Below are 26,903 nucleotides of genomic sequence, written 5' to 3' on the forward strand. Positions count from 1 at the left end.
CTACGTGATACTTGAACGAACCTCGCATAATGGCAGGATGTTTATGCTTCGCGTGAGTCGTAAATTTAAGGGACGCATACACGATAAAGTTGGCTGACGAGTACTTTAACGGGAAAGCATTAAAACAGTGTCTCCCAAACACGTGTATACTCGATCTGATATCCTTATCGTTATCATTGATGACTGCTGACTGGTTGTCATTGAAAAAACAGAAATTTTAACAAAATTCTGAAGCTTTAGAATTTTTAAGTTACAAATATCATGATTTACTCATCTCAAACATAAATATTAATGCAGCCATCTTGTATTTCATATTCTGGTGGCCAAAATATTGATATATACTACTAGAAAGCAGCAGAAACATAGAAATATTGATATGCACTACTTGCAAATAGTAACATTTAAAAATAAAAATATATGTAATTGCATCGACATTGTATTTTGTGATAATAAAAAATGATTCGCAATTATGGTGGTTGAGAAACACTGCATTAGAATAATACGCAACAGTATTATCTCTGGATATTAGATCTTCTCAAACAAGACCTCATTAAGACTTCTCATTCTGACGTTTGAGCTCATTAAACCCGATTCTTGATATGATTACCGCCATAAATCATTGTTATTCAAATTTACATATGTAAACGTTCAGAATGGAAACGTGGAAACTCCTTATCCGATTTAAATCTGTTCATTTTTCCTAAGAAATTTGAAAACAAATCTATTCGCTATTGAAGCAACCTCCAGATCTATTAGCTTATCATTATCAAACCTAGGTTAATTATTTTACAGGGTTCAACGTTTAAAGCGCCGCCATAATTTTCTTTTGGAACAACTGGCCCGTGTCTGCCCTTTAAATTGGCCTTTGCTTGACCACATGTTCCTTACCTATGACATTAACACTCATTATCCATCTTTTTATCACTTGCGATTACATGGTTCGCGATTGGACGGCCGATAGTGCCGTAACAGAGACGAATAATAAATTACCGCTTTTCGTAATTTTGTTTCATAGTACCAACATCGTTAAACGTTGTCCAAGTTCCATCGAACGCGTATAATTTTCCTGGGAAAAATGCGCGTAGCAGAAATCATCTTCCTATCCGTCCACGTTCTTCACGGTGAAAGGTGCTTTAAATAGGATAATTTAGAGGCATTCGATGCACCTCTATTCCATATTTTATTTCTTTTCTTTCTGTTTACTTTAACTTCTTTATAGTATTTACAGTAATTACTCTTCTGATGCCAAGCAAATTTCTCAGAGATTAATACAGTTTTAAACTGCGGCATTTATAAACTTTATATGAAAAAGAAAAGAAGTCATCAATTCAATATTCTGATATTTAATTTTAAAAAGTAGATAAGTTTATTTGGCGCCAAATATTCAGTGCGCTCTTTCGAATGACTTAGGTTAGATCTGAGCATGCGCACTTGAACTCGCCAGTTTTTTCCATTTCAAATATTCTTACCTAACCTACTCATTTATAAAATAATTCTCTGGAAGAATAAAGCCATGAAGGGTTAAGACAGTGAATGTATTGTTCTTAAAACGATCAAGTGTTGCAATATACTTATCATCGATGAAATCCCTGTGATCCCACTGAATATTAATAGCAGATAGCCACGAAATTCACCGGATGTATTTGTTCGGCCCTTCTTCGTCCGTTGGCGATGGGAACGATTTGATATTTTTCATTCGACTTCATACGTGGTATATCCGTCACGGTATACCGGTTATAATCTCATTGTTACCCTGTAAATGATGCCATTTCAGTTTCAGTCTTCTGCCCTCGCGTTCGCCATGATAGATCCTTTTAAACGATACGTCTCACGCAGCACGAAGGATTACGAAAACGCCGCCATCTTTGTTTCAAATTAGGTGGCGCGGTTTTCAAACTAATATAAATTTTCATTTTCTAATATTGAAATATTTTAACATTTACTTAGAGAATACTAATATGCGTTGAATTAAAATGAAACTAATTTTAGTACTGGTAAAGGTGATCGAATAATAATGCGTTACAATTGCTCGCCATTATTGAAATTGATTCTATCGTTGAAAAGAAGCAACGCGACGACGAGCGGTGCTATTTTGAATCGCTTGATTACCATACAATTCCAGGCTGCAAGAGGTAGCCGCAGAAACACGAAGACGTCTACCGAATAGGACGATTACACGTTCTTTCATTGTTATTAAGTGGCGCGAGGAATGCGATCCCATCTTCAGCACCTGGAACAGTAATAAGTTTTACACGCTGCTATTAACAAACCTGAAGACGTTTCCTTTCAGAATCAATTTCAGTTACCTGTTAAAGAAGTTTCTACAGAATTTTTATCGATTAAAAAAGTTAATACATTGTATTGTAGAGATTCTGAAATGACTTCCTGGTTCATAAATAAATTACATCCACAGAAAAGAAATTAAACGCTTCATTAGCAACAATGTACACATTTTGTATGCTCTTCAGGTGATCAAAGAATTGACGAATTTTGGTTGAAATCAATTAAGCCTCACAACATCATTATACCCAAGTGCAGACCTGTATAGAAAGTCAGCTAATTAATTCTCACGCACTGTCTCCGTTTATTACACAACCTTAAGAAGAGTATATCATTAAGTACCAAGGGTTGCTGTAATGGAATGATTGTGTAACTGCAATTTGAGATCAGCTTGATAAATTGTTTATAATTAAGAAAACTACTTATTTCAGAATTTGAGATTTCAAAGCTTCAGTAACCGGTAGAAGTTGAAGACTTAAAATTCTGAATCTTAAAGTGATGAACTTCTAATATTCTAAGGTCCTAAAATTCTGTGAATTTGGCTTCCTAAGGTTCTCAGATTCTAAAATTATAAAATCTTAAGATTCTAAGGTTTTAAAATCCCAGAATATCAAAATTTTAATACTTGACACTGTTAATAGAACTAAGGAATCTCTACCACCCCATCCAAAATCTTCATTAAAAAGAAGAAAACGTTGTTTCACAGAAGAAGAAAAGAGGGCAGTAAAGATCAAGGTTCGTTGAATTAGATTCCATCTGATTTCGAAGTGCGTGACATTAACACCTCGCTTCTGGATCGAGCTCGATGCTCTCCTCAATGGATGCCAGCATTCTTCTCTTCCATCTCCACGGCCGTACTCTGCCCCGTTGTCCTTCCCTCTCTTCGGTGCACATTGTGTTCGAGACATTCGTGACATTTCATCCTCCTCGATCTTAAAGTGCTATGCTAAGAGATCGTTCTTAAGCGGGTTACGTGATCCGTAATCGACCGCTTTGCTTCTACAATAGTGTTGAGCTTGAAACATGGAATTTTTGTAAAATTATCTTCCTGTGGAAGAGGATCCTTGGATGTAACTGGTCAGCAGCTACCCTGAAGATGTAATTATTCTTTCTTCAATGAAGACTATAAGAAGAAATAAAGAATCTTTTATCATTTGCAATCTGAAGTTTTATTTTTAATATATTTTCTTTCCTATGGAGGAGAATTCTTGGACATAACTGGAGAACATCTACCCTGAGAAGAAAACATACAATTTTAATGTCATTATTCTTTCTTCAATGAAGACTATGAGAAGAAATAAAGAAACTTTTACCATTTTGCAATCTGAAGTTTTATTTTTAATATATTTTCTTTCCTATGGAGGAGAATTCTTGGACATAACTGGAGAACAGCTACCCTGAGAAGAAAACATACAATTTTAATGCCATTATTCTTTCTTCAATGAAGACTATGAGAAGAAATAAAGAATGTTTTACCATTTGCAATCTGAAGTTTTATTTTTAATATATTTTCTTTCCTATGGAGGAGAATTCTTGGACATAACTGGAGAACAGCTACCCTGAGAAGAAAACATACAATTTTAATGCCATTATTCTTTCTTCAATGAAGACTATGAGAAGAAATAAAGAATCTTTTACCATTTGCAATCTGAAGTTTTATTTTTAATATATTTTCTTTCCTATGGAGGAGAATTCTTGGACATAACTGGAGAACAGCTACCCTGAGAAGAAAACATACAATTTTAATGCCATTATTCTTTCTTCAATGAAGACTATGAGAAGAAATAAAGAATCTTTTACCATTTGCAATCTGAAGTTTTATTTTTAATATATTTTCTTTCCTATGGAGGAGAATTCTTGGACATAACTGGAGAACATCTACCCTGAGAAGAAAACATACAATTTTAATGTCATTATTCTTTCTTCAATGAAGACTATGAGAAGAAATAAAGAAACTTTTACCATTTTGCAATCTGAAGTTTTATTTTTAATATATTTTCTTTCCTATGGAGGAGAATTCTTGGACATAACTGGAGAACAGCTACCCTGAGAAGAAAACATACAATTTTAATGCCATTATTCTTTCTTCAATGAAGACTATGAGAAGAAATAAAGAATGTTTTACCATTTGCAATCTGAAGTTTTATTTTTAATATATTTTCTTTCCTATGGAGGAGAATTCTTAGACATAACTGGAGAACAGCTACCCTGAGAAGAAAACATACAATTTTAATGCCATTATTCTTTCTTCAATGAAGACTATGAGAAGAAATAAAGAATCTTTTACCATTTGCAATCTGAAGTTTTATTTTTAATATATTTTCTTTCCTATGGAGGAGAATTCTTGGACATAACTGGAGAACATCTACCCTGAGAAGAAAACATACAATTTTAATGTCATTATTCTTTCTTCAATGAAGACTATGAGAAGAAATAAAGAATCTTTTACCATTTGCAATCTGAAGTTTTATTTTTAATATATTTTCTTTCCTATGGAGGAGAATTCTTGGACATAACTAGAGAACATCTACCCTGAGAAGAAAACATACAATTTTAATGTCATTATTCTTTCTTCAATGAAGATTATGAGAAGAAATTGAAAAGTCTTTTACCATTTTGAAATGTGATGCACATTTTTGTTTTCAATATACAAGTGATTGAAGATGAAAAGAAAGAGAAGAAAATTGGTGACCATCATTGATCCTTCGTCCCCTGTGAAATTGGATATTTAATAAATCTGACTGCGTCGACGCTTGCACAGAACGTCGAATATCCTCGTATTCAGTTTCACCTCTGTTTCCCATAAATTCTCGGGCGTCCACGTGCCGATAAATTCACCGGGATAAATTCATGGGGGGCTGACCGATGCGCGTGTTAGCGCGGCTCGTAAAGCGATTCAAGCGACGAGGATGATGCACCGGTGCGTGACGCGTGAACGAGCATTTTACAAACTTGGAAATACCGAGGAAATGTTTAATTTTATAGACAACTGATTGTATAAATAATTAAACATAATCTTAAGAATAAGCTGAGAATAATAAATACATTAAAGGAGAAAAAGAACAGCTGATTATAACAAAGGTGAAGAAAATGAAAATTAATTAAAGAAGATGAAGGTACAAAATAAGAAGAAAGTTGGTCTACATAAATGATAATAAAAGGAAAAGAAGGAACGATTGTATAACATTGAACATTCTTCTTTTCTTTTTATTACCATTAAATCGTACGAATTCGTTTTAAACGCGAATGCTCCTTTCATTGTTCCCAATTCAAAAAGTCTCATTAACCGTACGGCACAGACCACCGGGGGACGTTCGTAAAACAAACTTTTACGTCATTTCCTTGATCGTTCGGTAAAATTAAACGGTCGTATAAATTCAGATCCTGTTTACGCAATCGTTGTTTTGAAAATGAAGAAGAAAAGAAGAAGGGTACCGACTTTATTACCAAGCGAGATCGGACGTTTCGATCATTCACGGATTCCTCAAAGAAAATTACGCGCATCGGTGCACAATAAAACAAGCAAAAAAACACCTTCGTCGTTACTTTTATGCTTACGTTTAATTTTCTTCTTTTCATATTATTTTTACATAAGACGTAGAAAGTTCCCGTTCCTGTCTGGTTATAAAAGAATAAATACGAGCAAAACAGGTAACGGGTTACTTTTATCAGGAAAATATCCTTCGTTTACGGTTCTTCTTGATGTAAAGGAGAGAAAAAAAAAAAAATGGACTTTAGAATCGAGATTTCATGGGACGAGCATTTAAGTCGTTTAATTATCCCCTGAGCATGACTGATTGACGATAACCCGGTGAACTATAATAGCATTCCTCTGTTCGTCTCCTTTATGAGAACAAACAAAAGAGGACGGTCGTTAGGTTGCACCGTGATGTGTTTAAAGTTTAAGGCGAAGTAAAAGTTCACCATGGCGTCCTTTACTTCGACAAACGAGATCGGTATGGGAAGAAAAATTCGACAGCAACAATGTTCATTCCACCTGAAAGATAAAATAACGACCATTAGGATACGTTGTTTTTTATGGAGTTAGAAACAATTTTTGTATAAATTTTACCATACTAATTGTGTGTTTTATTAAATTTTGTCGAGTAGATAAGGAAAATTGTATTTTCTTCAGTGTGTTTCAATTTATATATTCCAGAAGGAAGCAATTCTAGTTGATTCCTGTAAAATAATAAATAGATTTATGTAGAATATTGTAACACAGAAAATTAATATCAATATATAATACTTACTTTTTAAATTTTGTTAAATACTCTTACAATTTCCTTAACCACAAGTGAAGAAACCATGGAAAAATTAAGTAAATTAATAAAAGAAGTATCTTCAAGTACCTCTTCACCCTCTATAATATAATAAACAAGAGCACAACTTATTTCTTCAGTGAAGAAACCCTTAAAAATTAAGTAAATTAATAAAAGAAATATCTTCAAGTATCTCTTCACCCTCTATAATATAATAAACAAAAACACAATTTATTTCTTCAGTGAAGAAACCCTTAAAAATTAAGTAAATTAATAAAAGAAATGTCTTCACCCTCTATAATATAATAAACAAAAGCACAAGTTATTTCTTCAGTGAAGAAACCCTTAAAAATTAAGTAAATTAATAAAAGAAATATCTTCACCCTCTATAATATAATAAACAAAAGCACAACTTATTTCTTCAGTGAAGAAATCCTTAAAAAATTAAGTAAAATAATAAAAGAAATATCTTCACCCTCTATAATATAATAAACAAAAGCATAACTTATTTCTTCAGTGAAGAAACCCCTATAAAGTTAGGTAAATTAATAAAAGAGATATCTTTGAGTACTCTGAAGATCTAACTACCCTCCAAAGTAACCCAAACGTTCCTCCATTTCCAATCACGTTAGTCCTTGCTTGTCATTTGAGTCCCTCACATTTCAAGATTTAGATCAGGCTCACTTATATAAGAGAGATCACGCAAGCGATCAGCCACGGTCTCGGGTGGCAAGACTTTAAGGTTGAGGCGACCGAAATGTCAGGAACGTTTCGAATGATCCAAGAGAATGAGAAGATACGTATTCACGAGGATGAAAATACGTTGAAAGAAAAAAAGAGAACGATAATAGGGCGTGTTTTACACGCTTCTACGCGGTTGGAAGAGCGTGGTGAACTCGTTCTATGGTTTTGGCAGAAGGGAGAGACCATCCTCTTCAAATGATGAAATCTTAGGAAGATTGGATCCAAAGATTACCGTCCTTTCTTGTTCTAATTGACGTTTAAATGCTATTTATGCTAGGTGATGAAGAATTGTGATATGATGGGATACTTATCAATTTTGCAGATATCAGAGCTTTAATTGAGGATCTGAGATCTTAGGATTCTAAATTAAAAATCTTAAGATTTATGGATTTCATTTTTAAAAATTCTGAAATCTTAGGATTCTAAATTAAAAAAATCCTAAGATTTATGGATTTCATTTTTAAAAATTCTGAAATCTTAGGATTCTAAATTAAAAACCCTAAGATTTATGACCTTCAATTTTGAAAATTCTGAAATTTGTGAGCTTAAAGCTTTCAAGCTTAGAACTTGAAGCTTAGAAATTCTAAATTTTTGAATGTCCAATGGTAGAATTCTACATGTATCGGTGTAACTTTTCACAGTTCATAAAAGCTTACTGTGTATCATTAAACGGTATCTCCATCATTGATGGTATAAAGGGTACTGTAAACTGTACTACGATTCTATAATGACCCGTGACGCATTTAACGAGCCTCCTGTCCTCGTTTCAACATGGTGTTCCATGAAAATCACCGGTTTCCTTTTTCGTACACGATAATCAGCCGAGTATTTTGACATTGACATTTACCGATCACCATTGCAATTGCTAATTTCTCCGTTTAAATAATATACCCTGCTGCGTTCACATAATCTCGTAAATCTTATAATTCTCATATTTCATTTTCAATGATTACACTTTGATATTCTTACATAAATTCTCATGTGCAGAAATATTGTATCATCCAGAGAAAAAATATATCATATCTTCAGAAAGTATCCTGAAATTTCAAAATAAATCATATTGAATTATTATTCTCTACTAAAAATGAATCTTATTACATTCATTATGTTACCCATACTTGAAGTTCAATTTCCTTTCAAAAACACTTATTGAAGTAATTTCTCTTTCTCAGATGACTAAAGAAAACTGAAATGCTGCATGGCACCAATTATTAGATGTACAAATTAATTGCCTTCTTTTTGCGAAGTTATACAATTATCATATTCTCGCGCCATTTTTAAAATTCACAAAAGCGCGGGAAAAGTAGTCGAATTTAAAATAGTAACTAGGAAAGTGTAATATCAAAAGTACCAAATTAATTTGTAAACCAAATAATTTATACCCAGAGAAATGCAATTCAATTTCATCAATCTACCCCACAAAGGTGTTCAAAAGCCAAGAAGAGGTGTACACGGCAGCGTGATGCGACGGGGCACCTAGATTCTTGGCAACCAGTAGGTCATCCACGACCAGTAGATTTTCACTTTCATCCTGACCGAGGGAATGCCTAGTTAGATGCAAGCCAGACAAAGGCGAAAAAGAAGCCGTTCAACGTATGACACGCAACTTCGACAGAGGCGCGGATATTCTTCATAACCTTCCATTGAATTCGCGGCACACGTGCGAACTCAACCCCGTTCCGCTTGGACTCCTCCCCCCAACAGAGGATCCGCGTTAAAATCAGGATCCTCCCGTTTTCAAGCCGACCTCTGTTACGCCCAACAGTCATGGTCATAATTCATCGGTCGTTGTTTTAGAAGACAAGTAGAGCCGAGTAGATTGCCATTGTTCCAATTGAAGTAGGCCTCGGATGAAACATTCTCTGAAGGCTTCAGTTTCAATTTTGTAATAGCTTGGAACTGGTTAGAAGGAACGGCCTGAAGCCTGTTTGATGCACAACCGTCATCTCTAAGCACCGTTTCAATTTGACACGAATATCTCTTTGATATAATTGATAGATTTCCAGGAGAGTTTACCGCGCGTCAGCTTTGATTCGACTCGGTAGCCTCAATGAAAACGTGTAACGCTCGATGTAACTTCTAATCGTTTCTGATTCTTTTGCTCCTGTCGATGAGTAAATGGACGTTCTCACGCTGCTGATTCTAACGCAATGCTCTGTGCTTTCATAATGAACAATCTTCATCATCTCTTCTTAAAATCAGTAGCAGTATCCTTGTTTAATTACAGGATCATACAGAGCGTTCCAATATTAATTTTCAACAGTATTTTGATTCCTTGTACAAAAAAGGTTCCAAAAATTATTTTGATAAATATAAATGTTTGATGACCAATTTTATAAAACACTTAATGCAATCTAATCAGAGGTAATTCAATGATGGTTGCTTCAAGATTACCTTAATGCTATTTTGAACACCTTGGTTCTTACCTGAAACATGCAAAGATCAATAAGAAATATTTCATTATAGGAAGAACTTCTGGGAATAGATTTTGTATATACTTGCATAAAATTCCTTGCTGAAAAAAATTCACGTCGATTTCTCAGGGTTCCCATCGATACGCAAGATTTTGCCAGAGAGGACCGTGGAAAAATGAAACTGAAAGAGAAAACATTCTCATAAAATGATCGTTGAAGCAATTAGTTCATTTTACGATCGTGAAATCTGAAGGTATCTCGGGTTATGCAAAATAATTTTCTCTTACGTCGCGTTATTATTTATAAAAATAAATTCAATTATTGATCTATGTTTGATATTAACCTTTGTGCATAGGTTGTACATTTAAATTCTTCAAAATAAATTTCTTCTTTCAAATATTAACTGCTAATGTCTATATAATAATTATGTTACATACAAATTCTTAGAAATCCTTTCTTAACAAATATATAGAATCTGTTTGCATCACGCTGTGCAAAGAAGCGCTCGTCATTCTGAAGAAATGCTTTGTACTAAAATTATGACGAATCCATTAATGAACATCTTTCAGCGTGGGCGTAAAACCGCGACTCGTAATCGTCAAATAATTCGTGCAACACCCGTTCTAGCGTAGATTTCGCAAGGTAAGATACAACCCACTCGAGATGGACGTCCTCCTCTTGTATACAGGCACAAAGTGCAGAGATTTCGCAACAATTTTCGCACCACTTCCCACGAGCCAACGATGCATATCCCTCCAACTCAATGGTGGAGGAGGATGTTCTATAATTTTCAAACATCACCATAGATCATTCGCTGTCCATTGTATTTTAATTCATTTCGAACGAGTCCTCCTAAGCAGAAGAAGATATTAATTAAGAAATATTATTTTTTAAATTAATACAAGAATATTTAACAGGTTAGGAAGCAATGGGGATTAAATTGAAAAATGAAACTATTATATTAGGTGTACAAATTTGGTATCTTTAATATTATACTTTCTTAGTTACTATTTTAAATTCGAATATTTTCCCGCGCTATTGCGAATTTGAACAATGGCGCTCTTAGTTACTATTTTAAATTCGAATATTTTTCCGCGCTTTGGTGAATTTGAAAAATGGCGCGAGAATATGATATCGACTATAACTTCTTAAAAATAAGCCATTAATTAAAGCAAAAACACCGAATTAACTTGTACACCTAATAATATGCAGTGTAGTATTAAATTAACAGTTATTTGGATTTAAATAATGTTCAAAGCAAAGATTAAGGTTCCCAATGTAAACAGAGAAGAGAAGACATCTCCTCGGCCTTGAAAGGGCTGAAGGAACGTCTCAAGCGTGCCCCTCGTGTTCTGCCCTGACCTGGTCTCCGCTCAGTGTTGCTGGATGCAGGTAAATACGGGGCAGAAGGCGGATTGCTCGCCGAGCAATTCCGAGCGTGCGTGCCTTTCTCTGGTTTGCTAAAGCTATGCACCAAGGATGTACCTTCGGTGAAAATGGATTCCTTCGAAGGAAAATGTTTCTTGGATTCTTGTTACTCCCTGACTCCTCGAACAGCTCTTTGCACTTAACTCAAATTTGAAAGGAGTACATGAAGAATTAGAGAATCTTCATCTTCAGAAGAAAGCTTACTATCTTAACATAAATCCTTTCCATCCAGTAATCATTTGCTTAGAAATGAAACTCCAAAGAATATAAACATCCCTGAAAAAGAAAAATGTAAAGTTACCAAAGAGCATTGAGTCAGTGAATTTGAAACATTCAGGACAGTGTTGAGTCCTCAATTAGTAAGACTTAAACGGTCATAACTCAAACTTCACTGATCCCTGTTAGATCATACCTCACCATCAGCTTTCCATTAATCTTCCATCAGAGGAACATTTGCAGTTATCCATTTTCATGGTGTAACAATGACCAGAAAAAGGCAGGAGTTATGAGAGCCAATATATCAATAGAGCATCGAGCCTGTTCGGTTGGGTTTCGAGCACCTATATGAAATATCAAATCCTTGTCGATTCGTAGCACGATAGTCGATGGAATGACTTCTTCATGCTGCACCCTTCAGGCGTAGAAGAGTCAGCTCACGTGGCTGGAAAGATCATTTGGTTCGCTTTGATCCGTATTAGCCTTCCCACGATGGCTGACTAAATCATTCGCACTGTCCTGCTTTTTGAATGGACCTGTAGCAACGAATCAAGGAAATTACTACAACCAACAGTTCCGCAATTTCTATTCTCTCTCTCTAACACTTGGTGCCCAAGCTGATCATCAGAATGATTCATGTTCCTTGTTGGATACACCTGTTGGACTGATTTTATCTACCATTAGCTTCTGTACTTGATGAAGCAGCGATTGGATCCATAATGATGTTTCTTACTGCTGGGATAGTTAATGAAAGTTACACCATATAAAGCGGCGGTTCAGAAGTCTTTTGGATGATTCTTCGAAATTCCAATATTCTTCTCCAGCTATCTCTGAAGACTTCTAATTATGAAAAATACCTGGAGGGCATAAGAGATGAAGTTTGCGCGCACAGAGTATGAAAGTGGTGCAAGATTCATCTTGCCCAGTTTGATCTGAACAAGGTTCTAAGGCAAGGTGAGGCAAGGTAAGGTGAAACAAGGCAACGCGGTCCCCTCTTCTTTTCTTCTTGGGGGCCCGGTCCCAACTGTGGCGTTCAAGTATCATCTCTTATTAGACCCACGCTATATAAACCCAACCTGCCAGCATGCCGAGCAGTTACGTACTGACTTTATTCACAGCCGTGGCGGAGTGCAACGATATCGTATTCGACGGTACACACGTGGGCAGATATATTGATACGCGGGTATCCGTAAGGGTGGCACGCACAGAGACGTTTTAATCTTCATGACCTCGGTGACGTTCCGTTGTTCAACCAACCCCTGGTGAAACCACGGTGCCTTCTGTTTGTTCCCATGAAATTTGGATTAGCAGTTCTTCTATCTGTCGAGTGATATTCATCTACATATGTGTTATTTTGCTGTTTCATGTTGGAGGTTGTCATTGCTTCATTATGGGGAGAGTATTCCAATAATGCTTTCATTGTAGACCTGCAATGGTGATAAATGGTGTTAAGGATTCATTGCTTTTGATTTGAAATAATTTCAGAATATTAAAAATCTGTGATAGCTCAGAGAAAATAGTGAATGAAATCTTTGCAAATTTTCTAATAAGTTCAAATATTATTTTCTTCAATTTTAATTGAAGATTAATACAATGGTCCAACTGAAACAGTTGAAACTGTGAATTAATAATGATAAACATTCTCTTGTTTGAATTATTATTTTCATTTTGATTCCAAGTGAATGAAAAGTAAAGAATGTGTAGAAGAAAGAAATTGTTTCTTCTGTAAAGAGGATGTACGAACAGGGAGTGGTGTGTATGCATGCAATGCTAAGAACAATCGAAGTCAGGGTGTGGTTAACCGTGAAATGTCGTCGAGGTCTATTCAACCCTTTATGTTGCAAAGCACGCATTAAATTGAAACTGCGATGATCTATACTTCCACCACAAATGGAATCTCTTGGACACTATAATTTTGTACAACCTTTTCTTCATTTCTTCATGTTCCTTCAGCCAGCACAATGACTTTATACTCTTGATGCTCTTCCTATATTTCTTCTGGTACCTTGCAATCATGAAATGACTTTGAAAAGAGGAACAATGGAATTCCTGTTAAATGAAATTTACAAATGTTAACAATTACCTAAGATTCCTAGCTACAAATTGTGAAGTTCAATCAATTAAATTTGAAACTTTGACAATCTTAATATTTGTAAATTTCGACAAGTTACAAGGGTTTCAATAATTTTTTCAATTTATATTGAAGATTAAAGTTCATTTCTATTTGTACCATCAGAGTATTACGAAATGGAGTAAATTGTGCTCCTGATGGCATTAAGCCTCGAGAATCTAGGTTTAAGGATAAAATCGTGCTTCTCATGATGCATTCGCGCGAATCGATTGTACGATCGGAATTCTATTCAATTATTACCCAAAGAGAATTTCAACTGTTAATGATTAGAAAAGGTTGAAAAACGTGTGCTCCTTATGTAAAGGGTTGATTTTCCATGTCTTTCCACAGTGTACTTTCAAAAAGGTGCGACTTTATTTGAGGCACACCTAGCTGGTGAACCTGTTATCCTCACAACATGTTTTATCTTCAAGTGAGTACATTTCTTCACAACGTTCATCTATTTCTCTCCAATCAATCAATTGCAATTTATTTCAAAATCATACAGGTACCCTTATCTGAAACTAAATTTCTATCAATTCAACTATTTTTAATTATATTATATTTTTAAATAAAACTTACCATAAAACTAAATCAATTCTTCTATTTCTTCCACGTTAAAAAACTTCATTGTTATATTGAAGAATTGATTAAAATTGATGCAGAAAACTATTTTTAATTATATTATATTTTTAAATAAAACTTACCATAAAACTAAATCAATTCTTCTATTTCTTCCACGTTAAAAAACTTCATTGTTATATTGAAGAATTGATTAAAATTGATGCAGAAAACTATTTTTAATTATATTATATTTTTAAATAAAACTTACCATAAAACTAAATCAATTCTTCTATTTCTTCCACGTTAAAAAACTTCATTGTTATATTAAAGAATTGATTAAAATTGATGCAGAAAACTATTTTTAATTATATTATATTTTTAAATAAAACTTACCATAAAACTAAATCAATTCTTCTATTTCTTCCACGTTAAAAAACTTCATTGTTATATTGAAGAATTGATTAAAATTGATGCAGAAAACTATTTTTAATTATATTATATTTTTAAATAAAACTTACCATAAAACTAAATCAATTCTTCTATTTCTTCCACGTTAAAAAACTTCGTTGTTATATTAAAGAATTGATTAAAATTGATGCAGAAAGATATTGGCATAGAATATCGTAGAAGCAACAATTTAAAAGGATTAAACGTCTGTCTAATTAATATAATTAATTACAGCATCGAGGCCAATAAACCTCGAGGCTCATAAATCTCAATTCACGTGCTCCATAGAGTGGGAGAGGTGTCAACAAATTATCGAGTGTATCCCACACGATCTTCCCTGATTCCCTCCGATTAATCTGCAGAGGTGAATCACACAGAGTCTCTCGTAATTGATTTATCGATATGTATGCGTTTGCCTCCAGGTGTTAGGAAGAGCTGGATAGGAAAAGCTGCACATTCGTTATCTACCTCAGGATCTAAATCACTTCTGAATAAGGAATAGCAATTTCCTTGAATCTCCAGTAAGCTGGATCGTCGATATCTTTCTCAGTAATTCTTCTCAACAGGTTTCTGACTTTGAAACAAAATTATTTTGGAAAAAGATTCTTTGATTAATTTTACTAGAATTACTATTATTTATAATAGAAAATAATAGAAAATTGCTCATAGTACTCTTTCTTCCTATATCTTCTTCAAAATACTTATTCTTCACCACTGAATTCATGAAAATTGTCCACCTCTTTTTGCTTTAAATATTCAAGATATATGATACTGGAAGTTGGAGGATTCTTTTATGCAACAGACCATAAACGACTCGAACGAGCCTTGATAGATTTATGAATGTCGGTGAATTTTTTATTACCAGTGATTGTGCCAATGGGTCACTTTTAAAGATCCTTTGAGTAGCGTGCAGTACATACACGTGAAAGTTTTCGTTTGTTCCCTGCGATTGATTGATCATCATGCTTGTAAAAGGATCCTTATTTAGTAATGATGAAATAAAGAAACCAATTGACAGGATAAAATTGAACATAATTTACATCCAATTGTTAGCTTCAAATTAAATCATCATCTGAATTTATGAAAATCATCAAGTTTCTTTTATGATTCATCATACCTATGTACATTTAACACTGCTCTCTTTTCATTCTCTACGAGCCTCTAACTACATGACGTATTTGCATAGTAATTGCAATCTTTGAATCGAGATCTGAAAATGATTGCATCACTGTCGCTGTGACAATGAACGCTAAACAATAACTACTGAAAACAATGGTGTAGCTCTGATGTTAACCAACTTTTTCTTTTTCAGCTGGTAAATTTAAATAAGGAACGCCACTAGTTAGAGAGGCTACTTCACATTCTTCATTTTGTAATTCAATTTTCTTTATTCCATCAGCATTTTGGCTGACTTCTATCCTAAGGAAACTTAGTTATCTACTTTTCATTTAACTGGAAACTTTCTCTGCTTCACTCGGTTTTTCCTTTCCCTTCTAATTAATATTCTTCCTGAGGTTCTAAGTTGAGACATTCACAGACAAATGCTAGAAGAGAGCTCGGTTAACATATTTAATTGCTTTTCTATCTCTGTAATAGCTAGAAGGATTACGCCCTCTGATTTATTCAAATTGCCTACACGTGTAAAGCTACAGTAAGACTTGTACCTGATAAATCATTCCTGAACAGATGATTCAAGCATCAGAGGACTCAATGTTTCTCTAACTTAGTGCATGAAGGGATCTCTGAATTGATACCTCCACCACTGTACACCTCTCAATTGATTGATATTTCCACTAGCCAAGCGTTGCAAACGGCTGGCATGCACTTTGAATTTTTTATTCGGTGAAACGTCGATGCAGGTAATTGAACTGTAAATGAGTAGCTAATTGCCTTCCTCCTGGAATTTTTTCCAGACATTTGAACTGCACTTGTTGCGCCACTGGGCTGGATGATTAAGTCGAACAGGTATTCTGAGGGTATTGACAGTTTATACAAGAAGAATGTAAACTTGCAGCAAAGTATCCCTCCTGATACTTTCATCATTGCCTAGAGTGATCAAAAATGATATTTCAAATCTGTATAAAACGTTCTTGCAAGTATTCGAATGATGAAACATAATTATAAATAACTGATGTTGAACTTATACCTGTTACAATGTATATACACACTTGTGAAAGTGTACTAAGCTGAATGGCACTTAGCTTGAACAAAAGTGTTCATTCTATTTGCTTTACTTCCGGTCATATTAATTTTGTAATCAGCAACAGGGATGCATTCAAAAGAAACAATTTCGCACGTATTCGTTGCAGCGAGGTCAACAAAAAGATGAGTAGAAATGAGGCGAAAGACGTATAATTAAATCGTTGCGAAACAGCTGCAAATAAGCGACAGATACGCACAGTGAAATACTCCTCGCAATTATCTCGCGATTTAAGTTCTTCCCTCCTTCTTTTTTCTATTAAGTCTACTGATGACTGTTTACATATTAGTCTTCGATATTCAATAACTAATCTCTTCTTAAGCTTCCAAGTGTTAAACTAATTTACAGTGCTAAGATATTACAGTAAAAGGAAACAAGAGTTCCTTCAGTGAGGCATCATTAACAGTTGCATGATAACTGATTACTGCATCATCATTGGACGTGGTTGTGTAAATGGGAGTAGGTGTACGGAGTAGGAAGAGATATTTCTTCAAAAAGACACTTAGAAACAGCTCTCATTTTTACTACTTCTATTTGTTAATGAATTCTAAGTCAGTCTCTCCATTTATCATTCCACTTTCCAATGTTTCTTCGTTAGGATCGCTTTCTTCTGAAGTGGAGTCTCTTCTGGCATTAGATGAAATTAATACCAGTAGTTCTTCAGGGTGACCTGTAAAAGAACAAGATTAGAAAATAAGCTCTGCTAATTTCTGAAATTTTCTATTTCAGATAACGATACTATGCATGGCAATGGTCCACGTGATTTGCGACCTACCACCAGGCACGAGACGCAATACGTACTTGCCACCAGAGCCAACGAAGGGCTACAATTATGACACACCTTCGATACCTTTCCCCAGGCCTTCTACAACGAGACCACCCTTCTCCTCCACACAACGTTACCCTAGTCCTAAGCCGACCACAAAGTTCCCACCTAGACCAACTCCCAGCGAAGGGTATCCACCTCCAGGTCCTAGGCCCACTCCAGAGTTCCCTGATTATGGCTCGTCGACCAGGCCCACAGGCAACACCATAACACCTAGCGGAGTGAGTGACGATTAAACAGAATGAAATAATTTCAAAAGTAGGACACATGAATTGATTGATTTAATTCCAGCATGATCATCACCATCATGAACCAGGCATGCCGTTCGACTTCAACTATGCCGTGAAGGAAGACGCATTCGGCAACGACTACTCCCATAACGCTATAAGCGATGGCGACATCGTACGTGGGGAGTACAGAGTTCAGCTTCCAGATGGAAGGTTACAGATAGTTCGTTACACAGCCGACTGGAAGCACGGTTTCAGCGCGCAGGTCTCCTACGACGGGAATCCCCGTTTCGACGTTCCTCGGCCGACCAGCAACTTCGCGGGTTATTAAACGTGGTGCCGAGATCGAGGGGTTGCGAACGATCTTACCACACGTTTGTCTTGCGATACTTATTGTTAGTTGTTCACCGTGCTGTCCCTCTGCCTCCATTTGTTGCCGCTAACTAGTTGAATTGTCATCTGGATCATTGAGAGTTCTTCCTCTTGGTGTCATTTCAGGTCATTGTTTGTTTAAATTCAAAGGTGATGCTAGTTGAGACTACAGAGCTTTTCTTCACAATGAGAAAAATATGATTTGATGAGAAAAGAAGAAACTTTGAGCACGAAGAGAACTTGAGAAAGAAGAAAATTAGCACTATCTTTATAATTTTGTTCATTAAAAATGAATGAAAGGAATTTTGTTAAATCAGAAATGTTTAAACCGCAGATGGCACTTATTTGATATTCCCAGCCAGTGTAAATTCTAGTTATAAGTAACAAAAGATCTTAGACCAGAGTATATATTATTCTTCAATTAGATGTGTCCAATGGACATGGATATAGGAGAAAATAAAATGAAAAAAAAATTAATACAGTCAAAGTGTATTCCTTTCTGAAGCATGAAGTAGAAGCTAAGAACTAACTTGTAGCACTAATTTTAGTTTAAGAACATTGAAGAAAAAGATACTAACACTTTGCAATCACGTATTGCTAGTATGTTGATGAACTATCAGTGCAAGAAATAGAAAATGTAAACTGTCGTTTAAAAATTCTTTGAATATTTCTTATATGTTGTAAATTCAAAGAGTACAATACTCTTCTTTACAATATACCATCCATCCTGCCAAACCTACTTCTGACTAATGATTCTAATGTATTATAAAAAGAGCCAAGAAAATACTCAAGATTTTGTATTAACAACTGATCTGAATAAATTCATTTTTGAAATGTATAAATATATCTTCTTTCTTCCAAAGATACCATCACCTTTCCTACTTCTTGTCCTTCTAATTAATAGCATTTCTTCTTCTTTAAGAAATGAAGAAAATATTCTCTTGATAATATCCTGTTCTTTTTATATATATCTTCTTCTATCTCTAACAGTTTATCTTCACCTGAAAATGATATTACAGTTGAAGAATAGTTTGTTGTGATCATTTGTCGCTATGGTTAAATTGATCGTCGCGCACGTGCGTTGAAATGGAAGCAATGCTCTAATAGATTGCTCAGTTTACTGGATAGTACAATAATTACAATTTCTTAATACCTTACAAAATCTAATAAAATCCACAATGTACAAATTTAACATATTCTTCATTTAAAATCAACAGAACTATGCAAAATCAAATTGAACAGAAATAGAATTAAAAACCTACTTTTCATCATCTAAACTCTTCTAGTCAAAATGACTTTGCCATTGTCAAGGATAGATTATACAACTGTGGGTGTCACATCTCGAGGTACAATGAAGATTTTCCCTGCAAGTGAACACAGACAAACGCAAAAGTTTGCTGTTGCTGATCACGATGGGATACTATATGTCTATGGTAAATTTTCAATGGACAAAATTAAAGGCAGATATTAAACCTTTATTTCTTCAATCCAGGTATAAAGAAAGGAGAATTGCAACTGTCATTTAAATCATTGCCAGGACCAAGGATTAATAAGGTGGTTCTTGGTGGTCCAACGCGTGATAGGATTTTCATTGCCCAAGACAGTACTGTAAAGGGTTATACCAAGAAAGGAAAATTGTTCTTGGAATTCGACACAAATCTCATAGATCCTATTACATCTCTGTAATACATTTAAAATATATTACTGTAAAGGGAACACTGTTTCCTTAATAGATTAAAAAAATTTCTTCCAATAATAAGTTTATTATTGCTATTATTAATTCCAGATATGTGCTTGGTCCAAATCTTGCAGCATGTGCCAGAGATCTTTATCACAGATACCATGATTGTAAAGATGCTGACTCTTACTTAGCTGGTGAAATTTTATACGATGTGATACTCCTGCCTGCTGATGCCACCTTCATCTACGCTATACTTGCTTGCGGAGATTGTGCTGTAAAAATCGAAAATCATAAACTGAATATATTCTGTGTTTTAAAAAATCTGTCTTTTCCAGATAAGAGTTCTTCATGGTACAAAAACTCCAGCAGTTCTCAGACTTCCAAGCGTGCCTACAGTATTATCAATGTGCAGGTATTGTCATAGAAATTTTATTTGATCAATCGTTCTTCCAATGATAGTTGGAAGTATTTTCTTTCATTTTCACAGAGAACGCGATGCTGAATCTAAAGAACATATGTTGGTTGGAACCATGGATGGTAAAGTGGGCTTGCTGATTCTTGAAAGCAATAAAACTCTGAGAATCAGTTGGATATTAAACATGACAGGCTCAGAAGTGACTTCCTTGGATACCTACGAATTGCAAGATGGATTAGATATACTTATTGGTCGACAGGATGGTACCATTGAAGTATATACCTTCCCTGAGGAGGACACGTTATCCTTACTTCGGTATCGTTGCGTAGGTACATTATCTTAATTAAATATAAAGAAACTACTATTGATGTTAATTTTGTAGAACGCTAATGAAAGCATAACTTCAGTAAGAGGTGGAATAATAGGAGCTGCAGGATATCCTGAAGTACTAGTCACAACGTACTCAGGAAAAATATTTGGTTTGACTACTAGACCGCCTGGATTGTTGGAAGCTGATCAAAATGATGGTTTGATGAAGCTGAAAGCAGAGATACAACTTTTACAGGAAAAGCTTAACGAGGAAAAAGAAGCAACTAATTTCACTGTTGATCCTTTAGCACCACTGATTCTATCAGTGAATCATAGGTATGAATTATAATCCAATATTCTTCTCTACGATGCTAAATCATAAATTACTTGCAGGATAATTTTAAATAGAGAAGACGCATCGTATTCACTTTCAGTAGAACTGGACACACCGATTGATAACATTTTGATACAATCAGACACACCGATAGAGTTATTGGATGTGGAAAGTAACAGTGCGGTTGTTAGCCTTTCGACTTGTAATCCTAGAGAAGGCAATTTTGTTCTTGCTACTTATCGCTGCCAAGTATGTATTTTATTTAAGAAATTTTTGGTCACATTGATCTTCTTAAAATTAACATGGTTGTAATATTAAAGGTAAACACCAATCATCTTGAAATGAAGTTAAGAACTATCGAAGGTCAATCTGGTACCCTGCAAATTTATGTCACTTCACAGGTATGTTCTGTTAACATAATTATGAAATAAAAGTATACATTCTTGACTACTTAGGTACAACCAAAATGTTGCCGTAGAATATCAATACCTGTATGTGCCTTATCTCTTCACGTAAGGCTACATGAAAATGATGGTACAGAGGTTCATGAAAGAGGTCCTTTTAACGAATTAAAAGTAGTTGGAAGCTTCACCATTGCTGAGGTAACAGTTCATATTTTTTATTTTTTTATTTATCAATCTTTAAATATGATTCAATATTTTTCAGATGCATGCTTGGCTTTCTCTTGCATTACTTGATGTTCCTGAAAGGCCTCATTTGGAAGAAGGAGAGGCTGTTTTAACATACATTTCATCCTTTATTGGCACAGTTCTAAAATGCAAATATAAGTAAGCCTTACATCACTGTGACGTTGAGTTGGATAAAATATTCTCATTTCCAGGAAAGGAAGCGCCGTTTTTCTTGGAGAAAATGTATCAAGCATTATAATTCTCAGGGACGTGTTAACGAGAGAAGCAACAAAAAGAAAAATCAAATTAGACGTCTTCTGTGGTACTGTTGCTTTTATAGCACCATTGACTAGCTTTCAATTAAAATTTTGTCATTCTTCAAGGTGTAACTTATGTTTCTTCGTTCTTCACAGATGTTGCAGAAGGAAGCGTATCCAAAGTATTGGAATTAATTCTTCCACGATTGAACGGTGCCCATGAATTGACTAGGAAAGTGAAAATTCTGAACGCCCTTGAGGAATGGGAGCTGAAAGAAAATCCAAAAGACAATCTGTGCTCTGAATATCAAGAATTGATGCAGAAAGAAACAGAGATCAAGTCACAGATGGCAAAAGACAGTGAAATTTTAGAAAGATTACAAGCAGTAATTACAGATCTCTACGTCGATTGGGAAAGAGCTAAACGTTCTCGTAGGTGTGTATTAATAAATATAAATAATATGATATATGGACAATATATTGCTATTAAAAGTTACTTTTCACCTATTACTTTACAAGACACAGTAATGTGAATTAACAAAATTTTGTACTTCAACACTGAATATATTCAGTATCTCTGTTTAAAACATTTATCTTCTCTGAATTCACGATTCGAAATAACATTTTCGTGCTCTAAATTTAATTAAAAATTTTAATCATTTATTTCTCAACGATATAATATATGAACCATAAGAAAAATTTTTTTACGAACACAATATAATATAAAGAGACTAATTGACACAAAATTTTGTTAACGTCCTTCAGAGATTAATATTATCTTTGAAAGACTTCTTAATCTCTATCTTATGTTTATGTATAATATAAATCAAAGTCTATCTTGAAAATTCATTGTTTTCTGTTGAAAAAGTTAAAAACCTTAAATAAATTGCACCTCTTTGTATATATACATTTTATACAAATTTTCAGAATTACTAGCAAAGACGCTGCAGAAAAGCTTAGCGCAGCACTTGAATCCAGGGATCTGGTTCAACTGTTACAAATTTTCATAAACACAAATAACACGGTGCCTGCACCAGCTTCGTTATCTTCAATTATGTAAGATTAGGTTACAAACGTTTCCTTGGTGAATGCAATAAAAGTGGACCACAATGTTTCTATAAATGTCTTTACGTAAAAAATATATTTTTCAACCATGATTCGCGATATAAACAACTAATGTAAGTACAATATATACGTATATACATACGTATATATATATACATATATTTATATATATATATATATGCAATTACGTGTGTATATATTTACCTATACATACACACGTGTATTAATATAGTTTTTAGGATCATAATCCTGTTTTGTACTTTACCGAGTTTTCTGCTAATGACAGTCTTAAAAACAGTATTAAACACTATATCCATCAGGGCGTTTCCTCAAAAGTAGTATTGCAGAGAAACTGGAAAGTACGCTATGCACATTATACGAGCAGTGCAAACAATGATTTACTATATTACAGCGAAGGCCAGCGTTTCCACAAAGCACCACCTTTGTACAACAAATATTTAATGTTCTAATTTCACATATACTGTTATAGTACAAAAACAACAATTTTCAATCTTTTCTCCATTAGATGTTACATGAAGAAATATTGCCTGTAAAAAGAAAGAAGAAAGTGAACCATTGAAAAATGTTTAATACTATAATAAGATTATATGAAAAATCAATTAACTCACATGTTATCAGTTGTACGTACAACCGCTTCCAACGGATCTCTGTCCGAATTACCGTCCGTTGATGCTGTAACTGTGTACTCTAAAGTCTGTCCGCCGGCATGCGGTAAAATGCTTTCAGGATTATCATCGGGTGGAACGATTTCCACCACACCTGTTGCTTCGACTTCCAATTTCAAATCTCTAACGAGATCCTGGATCGTTTTTGCCTGCGATCCCTTATCGTTTTCATCGTCTATACTCTTCCCTGATATAACTCTGTTCAATGGTCTATCGGTTCTTCCCCTAGAATGCGTATGCATATGCCTCTTCATATCACTTCGCACTCTGAACGGTTTTCCACACACCGCGCACTGATGAGGTTTCTCCCCCGTATGTATACGTCGATGATTCTGTAAATAACTACTAGCTCTGAATGTTTTATTACAGAATTCACATCTATAGTTCTTTTCACCGGTATGTATTCTTCTGTGAACAATCAAAGAATACTTTCGCGCGAAGTCTTTACCACAGTATTCGCACTGGTATTGTTTCTGTTCCGAATGGATACTAGTCGAATGATACTTTAAATCACCCCATTGACGAAAATGTCGTCCGCATTCTTCGCATTTGTACGGCTTGTCACCGCTATGAAGACGCTTGTGTACCTGTGTTTCAAAGGTTTTAATTAATAATGAAAATTAATATATTTTTCAAACGATTTACCTTCAACGCGCTGGGAGCAAAGAAACTTTTTCCACAAACTTCGCACTGATGCGGTCGTTCACCACTGTGAGATCGCATGTGATACACTAAACTATTTTTGTGGTGGAATGTCCGATCGCATTGGGAACACATCAGTTCATCATCTATGAAAAAATAAATGCTTTTGTTAAATATGTACAATAATAACAGACATGGGTAGACTGTAGTGATATGCGGCCCGACTAGTCGGGTCGGTTCGGGAAACATCGGGCGGGCTCGGGCGGGCGGTAGCGCGACTGTTTCGGGTTCGGTCGGATACAGTCGGGCAGAGTCGGCCGCGGTCCGCGACCCAACTCCCGTGTACTTGTTAATACTTGCAATAAGCACGTGCAAAATCGGTTTTATATGGAATTTTGGAGTAAAGTAATTTTTATTATGTGGAAAAATAATACTTGTAACGAATTGCAAGTATTAACAAGTACATGAGAGTACATGAGCCCGACTGTACCCGACCGAACCCGAAATTGTCCGAATACTCGGACGTCCGCCCGAGGCCGCCCGATTTTTTCCGAACCCCCCCGAGCCCGTAATATCGGGTACCCGCGCATCCCTTATAGACTGATGTAAGCATACTTGATTTCCTTGCTTTCAGTATCTTCTTTTTTTTCATTGTTTGTGGAATGTCAGTCTTTTCTTTGTTGTGTAGAGTTTGTTCATTAACAGTCGCCGGTTTCACGTGGTCCCTATGTACATGCTCCGTGACATCGGTAATTGTCCACAATGGCGATTCATTGTTTACAGTGGATAACGGAGACTCTGTTTCGTCGTCTATATGAGCACCCGTTTCCTCCACTACAAATATTAAACAGATAGTTAGTTTAAATAAAATTCAAAAATATTTCCTTCACTTACCAACGCCCCTGATGCCTTCCATGAGATCCTCAGGTTCACTGAACTCTTCTATCACTGTGTTTTCAAGACTCTGAACAGTTTCCGGTACAGATATAGTGATATTTGTATTTGTTGCTTGTGCTATCCTGGTTTCTTGCTTCACAGGCTCGTAATGCACCTGAAACATGAACAAATTCTAAGAATACCATCCCTGTTACTACAGTTACGAGTACAGTGATTAATATTACCTTGAGGTGTTCAAAAAATTTCAATTGACTACTAAACTTAGAACTACATAGCTCACACTTAAATACATGAGCCTGGGTATCGGTAGACGATTCAGCATTAATGCCGTCTGAATTCAATCTACTACTATCTTTCCTCGTCGAATTTCTCTTGGTTTGCTGTTTGAAATTACGGGGAATCCTCTTTTTATGTGGTAAGGATCTTTTTGGTCCGGAGCTTGGGGTCGCATCCTCGCTACTTTCAGCCGACACGTCCACGTCATATTCGCTTTTAACGTTTATGAACTCTTGCTTTACGTTATGCGTGATTCGCTTGAAAGGTTGCAAGGTGGGGTATACAGGCGGAGCATTGGGTTCTGGTACAGTTTGAATGGAGTACGTATTAACCGGTGTTAAAGTTTCTAAATGAGAAACGTCTGGTAAAGTTGAATCTTCGTGCTGAGATTGACTGTGAAGCTGTTGTTGTTTCTGTTGTTGCTGCAACTGAACAGCAACCAAAGCAGCTGCCAATCTACGATCTTCCTGTTTGTGAAATTTCAATTCAGTTTTTAACATACAAATGCAAAGCAAGAAGTAATTACCTCTGTTAATTCATGTTGTAATAAATCATCTGCCTCGTAATATTGGGTTGCTGTACCATAATCTGTACCAACACCGGCATTGATCATATCAACAACCATTCCTTCAGGGATTAATTCCCCATTGAGAGTTAAGAGAGGAACACTTTTGCTTAATGGTTCCCCATCAGCCCTTTGAATAGTAATATACTGTGCACCCTCCATTCCCTCCAGCAGCACTGCTTGTGCTTCCTCCGTTGTAACCTCCATAATTATTTACTTCAGCTGCTGATGGAAGAGAGAAATTTCTTCTGTGATTATTTCTTTTCCATCTGTAAAAGCTAGCTATCTGTGCCTAGAAATATAAATAAATAAATAAATAATGTAAAATTGAAATTTATATGATATATGTACAATATCAGTTCGTCTAGTGGAAAAGCACTGACTTTGGAGTCCAAGTTTAACTGCAGCAAATATCATAAATCTAATTATTTAATAAAAGCGTTAAAATAATTAACATAATCATCTGATAAAAGCTTTAGAATATTCAATAATTTATTTAAAATTACAAAATACACTAGACGAACTGACACTATGATTGATATTGTACACATTCGATCGAGTTAGCTGAATTGGTGATTTAAATTTCGCGCGTTCGTTTAGTTTAGAGATGACAGCGGAATCAAGGTCACTGCACCCGGAGCTCTAAGAAAATTTCTCTCACGATGTGATTCGCGTCCTAGCGAAATAAATACTCTTCTCTCGTCTTTCTTTACCAACCTTTGCAAGTCCGAGCGGAATTATCGACTCCTTTTTCGGAAACTTGAGCGACATAAACAAAGCAAAATATTGAAACACTGTATGACAAAATGTGACAACAGTGCTTGGCTCTTGACGCCATTAGAACGGATGTACCCTTCCTTTTCTTCCTACGCGAATCTCTCATCGATACCAACATTAATCCTTAAAGAAAACTAGAGCCCTCTAATATTCCATCCTTTTAAATAATCTCCTTTATTATCGTTAATATCAATCCACTTCTTTTTCTTTTCTCCTCATCGAAATATAGAATGAATATTCGACACGGGCACCTCCTTTGAAATTTCAAATTTGAGTTCAA

The 26,903-nt window shown here is 35.2% G+C and overlaps 3 protein-coding genes and 2 long non-coding RNA genes across 10 annotated transcripts; 2 read left to right on the forward strand and 3 right to left on the reverse strand.

Annotated features, from left to right (window-relative positions):
* Positions 1 to 5,412: 5,412 nt before the first annotated feature.
* LOC143305556 (uncharacterized) lies at positions 5,413 to 6,788 on the reverse strand. Its single transcript, XR_013062543.1, has 3 exons — positions 6,534 to 6,788; positions 6,358 to 6,462; positions 5,413 to 6,277 (listed from the first exon to the last, which is right to left on the reverse strand). It is a non-coding gene; the product is annotated as an uncharacterized LOC143305556 (long non-coding RNA).
* A 65-nt stretch (positions 6,789 to 6,853) lies between these two features.
* Positions 6,854 to 14,092, reverse strand: LOC117606673 (uncharacterized). Of its 2 annotated transcripts, none has more exons than XR_013062556.1 (9): positions 13,428 to 14,092; positions 13,269 to 13,349; positions 11,541 to 12,771; positions 11,063 to 11,404; positions 10,359 to 10,552; positions 9,785 to 9,881; positions 9,681 to 9,712; positions 8,405 to 9,560; positions 6,854 to 8,323 (listed from the first exon to the last, which is right to left on the reverse strand). It is a non-coding gene; the product is annotated as an uncharacterized LOC117606673 (long non-coding RNA). The 2 variants fall into 2 exon arrangements; XR_013062555.1 differs by having other exon boundaries at positions 13,269 to 13,393; positions 13,716 to 14,091.
* LOC117606672 (uncharacterized) lies at positions 12,436 to 18,908 on the forward strand. Of its 4 annotated transcripts, none has more exons than XM_034329435.2 (4): positions 12,436 to 12,495; positions 13,806 to 13,887; positions 17,395 to 17,712; positions 17,783 to 18,907. In XM_034329435.2, exons 2-4 carry the CDS (start codon positions 13,873 to 13,875, stop codon positions 18,047 to 18,049), a joined length of 600 nt encoding a protein of 199 aa, XP_034185326.1. In that variant the 5' UTR covers positions 12,436 to 12,495; positions 13,806 to 13,872; the 3' UTR covers positions 18,050 to 18,907. The 4 variants fall into 4 exon arrangements, with proteins under 4 accessions (XP_034185326.1, XP_034185328.1, XP_034185327.1 ...); XM_034329437.2 differs by having other exon boundaries at positions 12,447 to 12,527; XM_034329436.2 differs by having other exon boundaries at positions 12,449 to 12,533.
* A 413-nt stretch (positions 18,909 to 19,321) lies between these two features.
* On the forward strand, positions 19,322 to 22,782 carry LOC117606669 (BBSome complex member BBS7). 2 transcript variants are annotated; one of them, XM_034329429.2, is made up of 13 exons: positions 19,322 to 19,436; positions 19,583 to 19,772; positions 19,877 to 20,045; positions 20,107 to 20,183; positions 20,259 to 20,511; positions 20,569 to 20,831; positions 20,889 to 21,078; positions 21,150 to 21,230; positions 21,285 to 21,431; positions 21,496 to 21,617; positions 21,671 to 21,780; positions 21,872 to 22,151; positions 22,643 to 22,782. In XM_034329429.2, exons 1-13 carry the CDS (start codon positions 19,382 to 19,384, stop codon positions 22,773 to 22,775), a joined length of 2,070 nt encoding a protein of 689 aa, XP_034185320.1. In that variant the 5' UTR covers positions 19,322 to 19,381; the 3' UTR covers positions 22,776 to 22,782. The 2 variants fall into 2 exon arrangements, with proteins under 2 accessions (XP_034185320.1, XP_034185319.1); XM_034329428.2 differs by having other exon boundaries at positions 19,382 to 19,523.
* On the reverse strand, positions 22,145 to 26,721 carry LOC117606670 (uncharacterized). The gene is made up of 8 exons (XM_034329430.2): positions 26,564 to 26,721; positions 25,808 to 26,138; positions 25,230 to 25,748; positions 25,003 to 25,159; positions 24,724 to 24,942; positions 24,112 to 24,254; positions 23,410 to 24,053; positions 22,145 to 23,328 (listed from the first exon to the last, which is right to left on the reverse strand). The coding sequence occupies exons 2-8, from the start codon at positions 26,051 to 26,053 to the stop codon at positions 23,310 to 23,312; spliced, it is 1,947 nt and encodes a 648-aa protein (XP_034185321.1). The 5' UTR covers positions 26,054 to 26,138; positions 26,564 to 26,721; the 3' UTR covers positions 22,145 to 23,309.
* Positions 26,722 to 26,903: the final 182 nt, after the last annotated feature.

This window comes from Osmia lignaria, chromosome 8 (assembly GCF_051020975.1).
Source record: "Osmia lignaria lignaria isolate PbOS001 chromosome 8, iyOsmLign1, whole genome shotgun sequence".
Taxonomy (NCBI): Eukaryota; Metazoa; Arthropoda; class Insecta; order Hymenoptera; family Megachilidae; genus Osmia; species Osmia lignaria.

Excerpts from the sequence above, each read along its gene's own strand:
- LOC117606672 (XM_034329435.2), top strand. Across the intron at positions 17,713-17,782 it reads ACACCATAACACCTAGCGGA|CATGATCATCACCATCATGA; the intron begins GTGAGTGACGAT and ends ATTTAATTCCAG.
- LOC117606669 (XM_034329428.2), top strand. The coding sequence starts at position 19,382 with ATGACTTTGCCATTGTCAAGGATAGATTATACAACTGTGGGTGTCACA. Across the intron at positions 19,524-19,582 it reads TGGGATACTATATGTCTATG|GTATAAAGAAAGGAGAATTG; the intron begins GTAAATTTTCAA and ends TCTTCAATCCAG. Across the intron at positions 19,773-19,876 it reads ATAGATCCTATTACATCTCT|ATATGTGCTTGGTCCAAATC; the intron begins GTAATACATTTA and ends TATTAATTCCAG.
- LOC117606670 (XM_034329430.2), bottom strand. The coding sequence starts at position 26,053 with ATGGAGGTTACAACGGAGGAAGCACAAGCAGTGCTGCTGGAGGGAATG. Across the intron at positions 25,160-25,229 it reads AATTTTTTGAACACCTCAAG|GTGCATTACGAGCCTGTGAA; the intron begins GTAATATTAATC and ends TTCATGTTTCAG. Across the intron at positions 24,255-24,723 it reads ACTGAAAGCAAGGAAATCAA|ATGATGAACTGATGTGTTCC; the intron begins GTATGCTTACAT and ends ATTTTTTCATAG.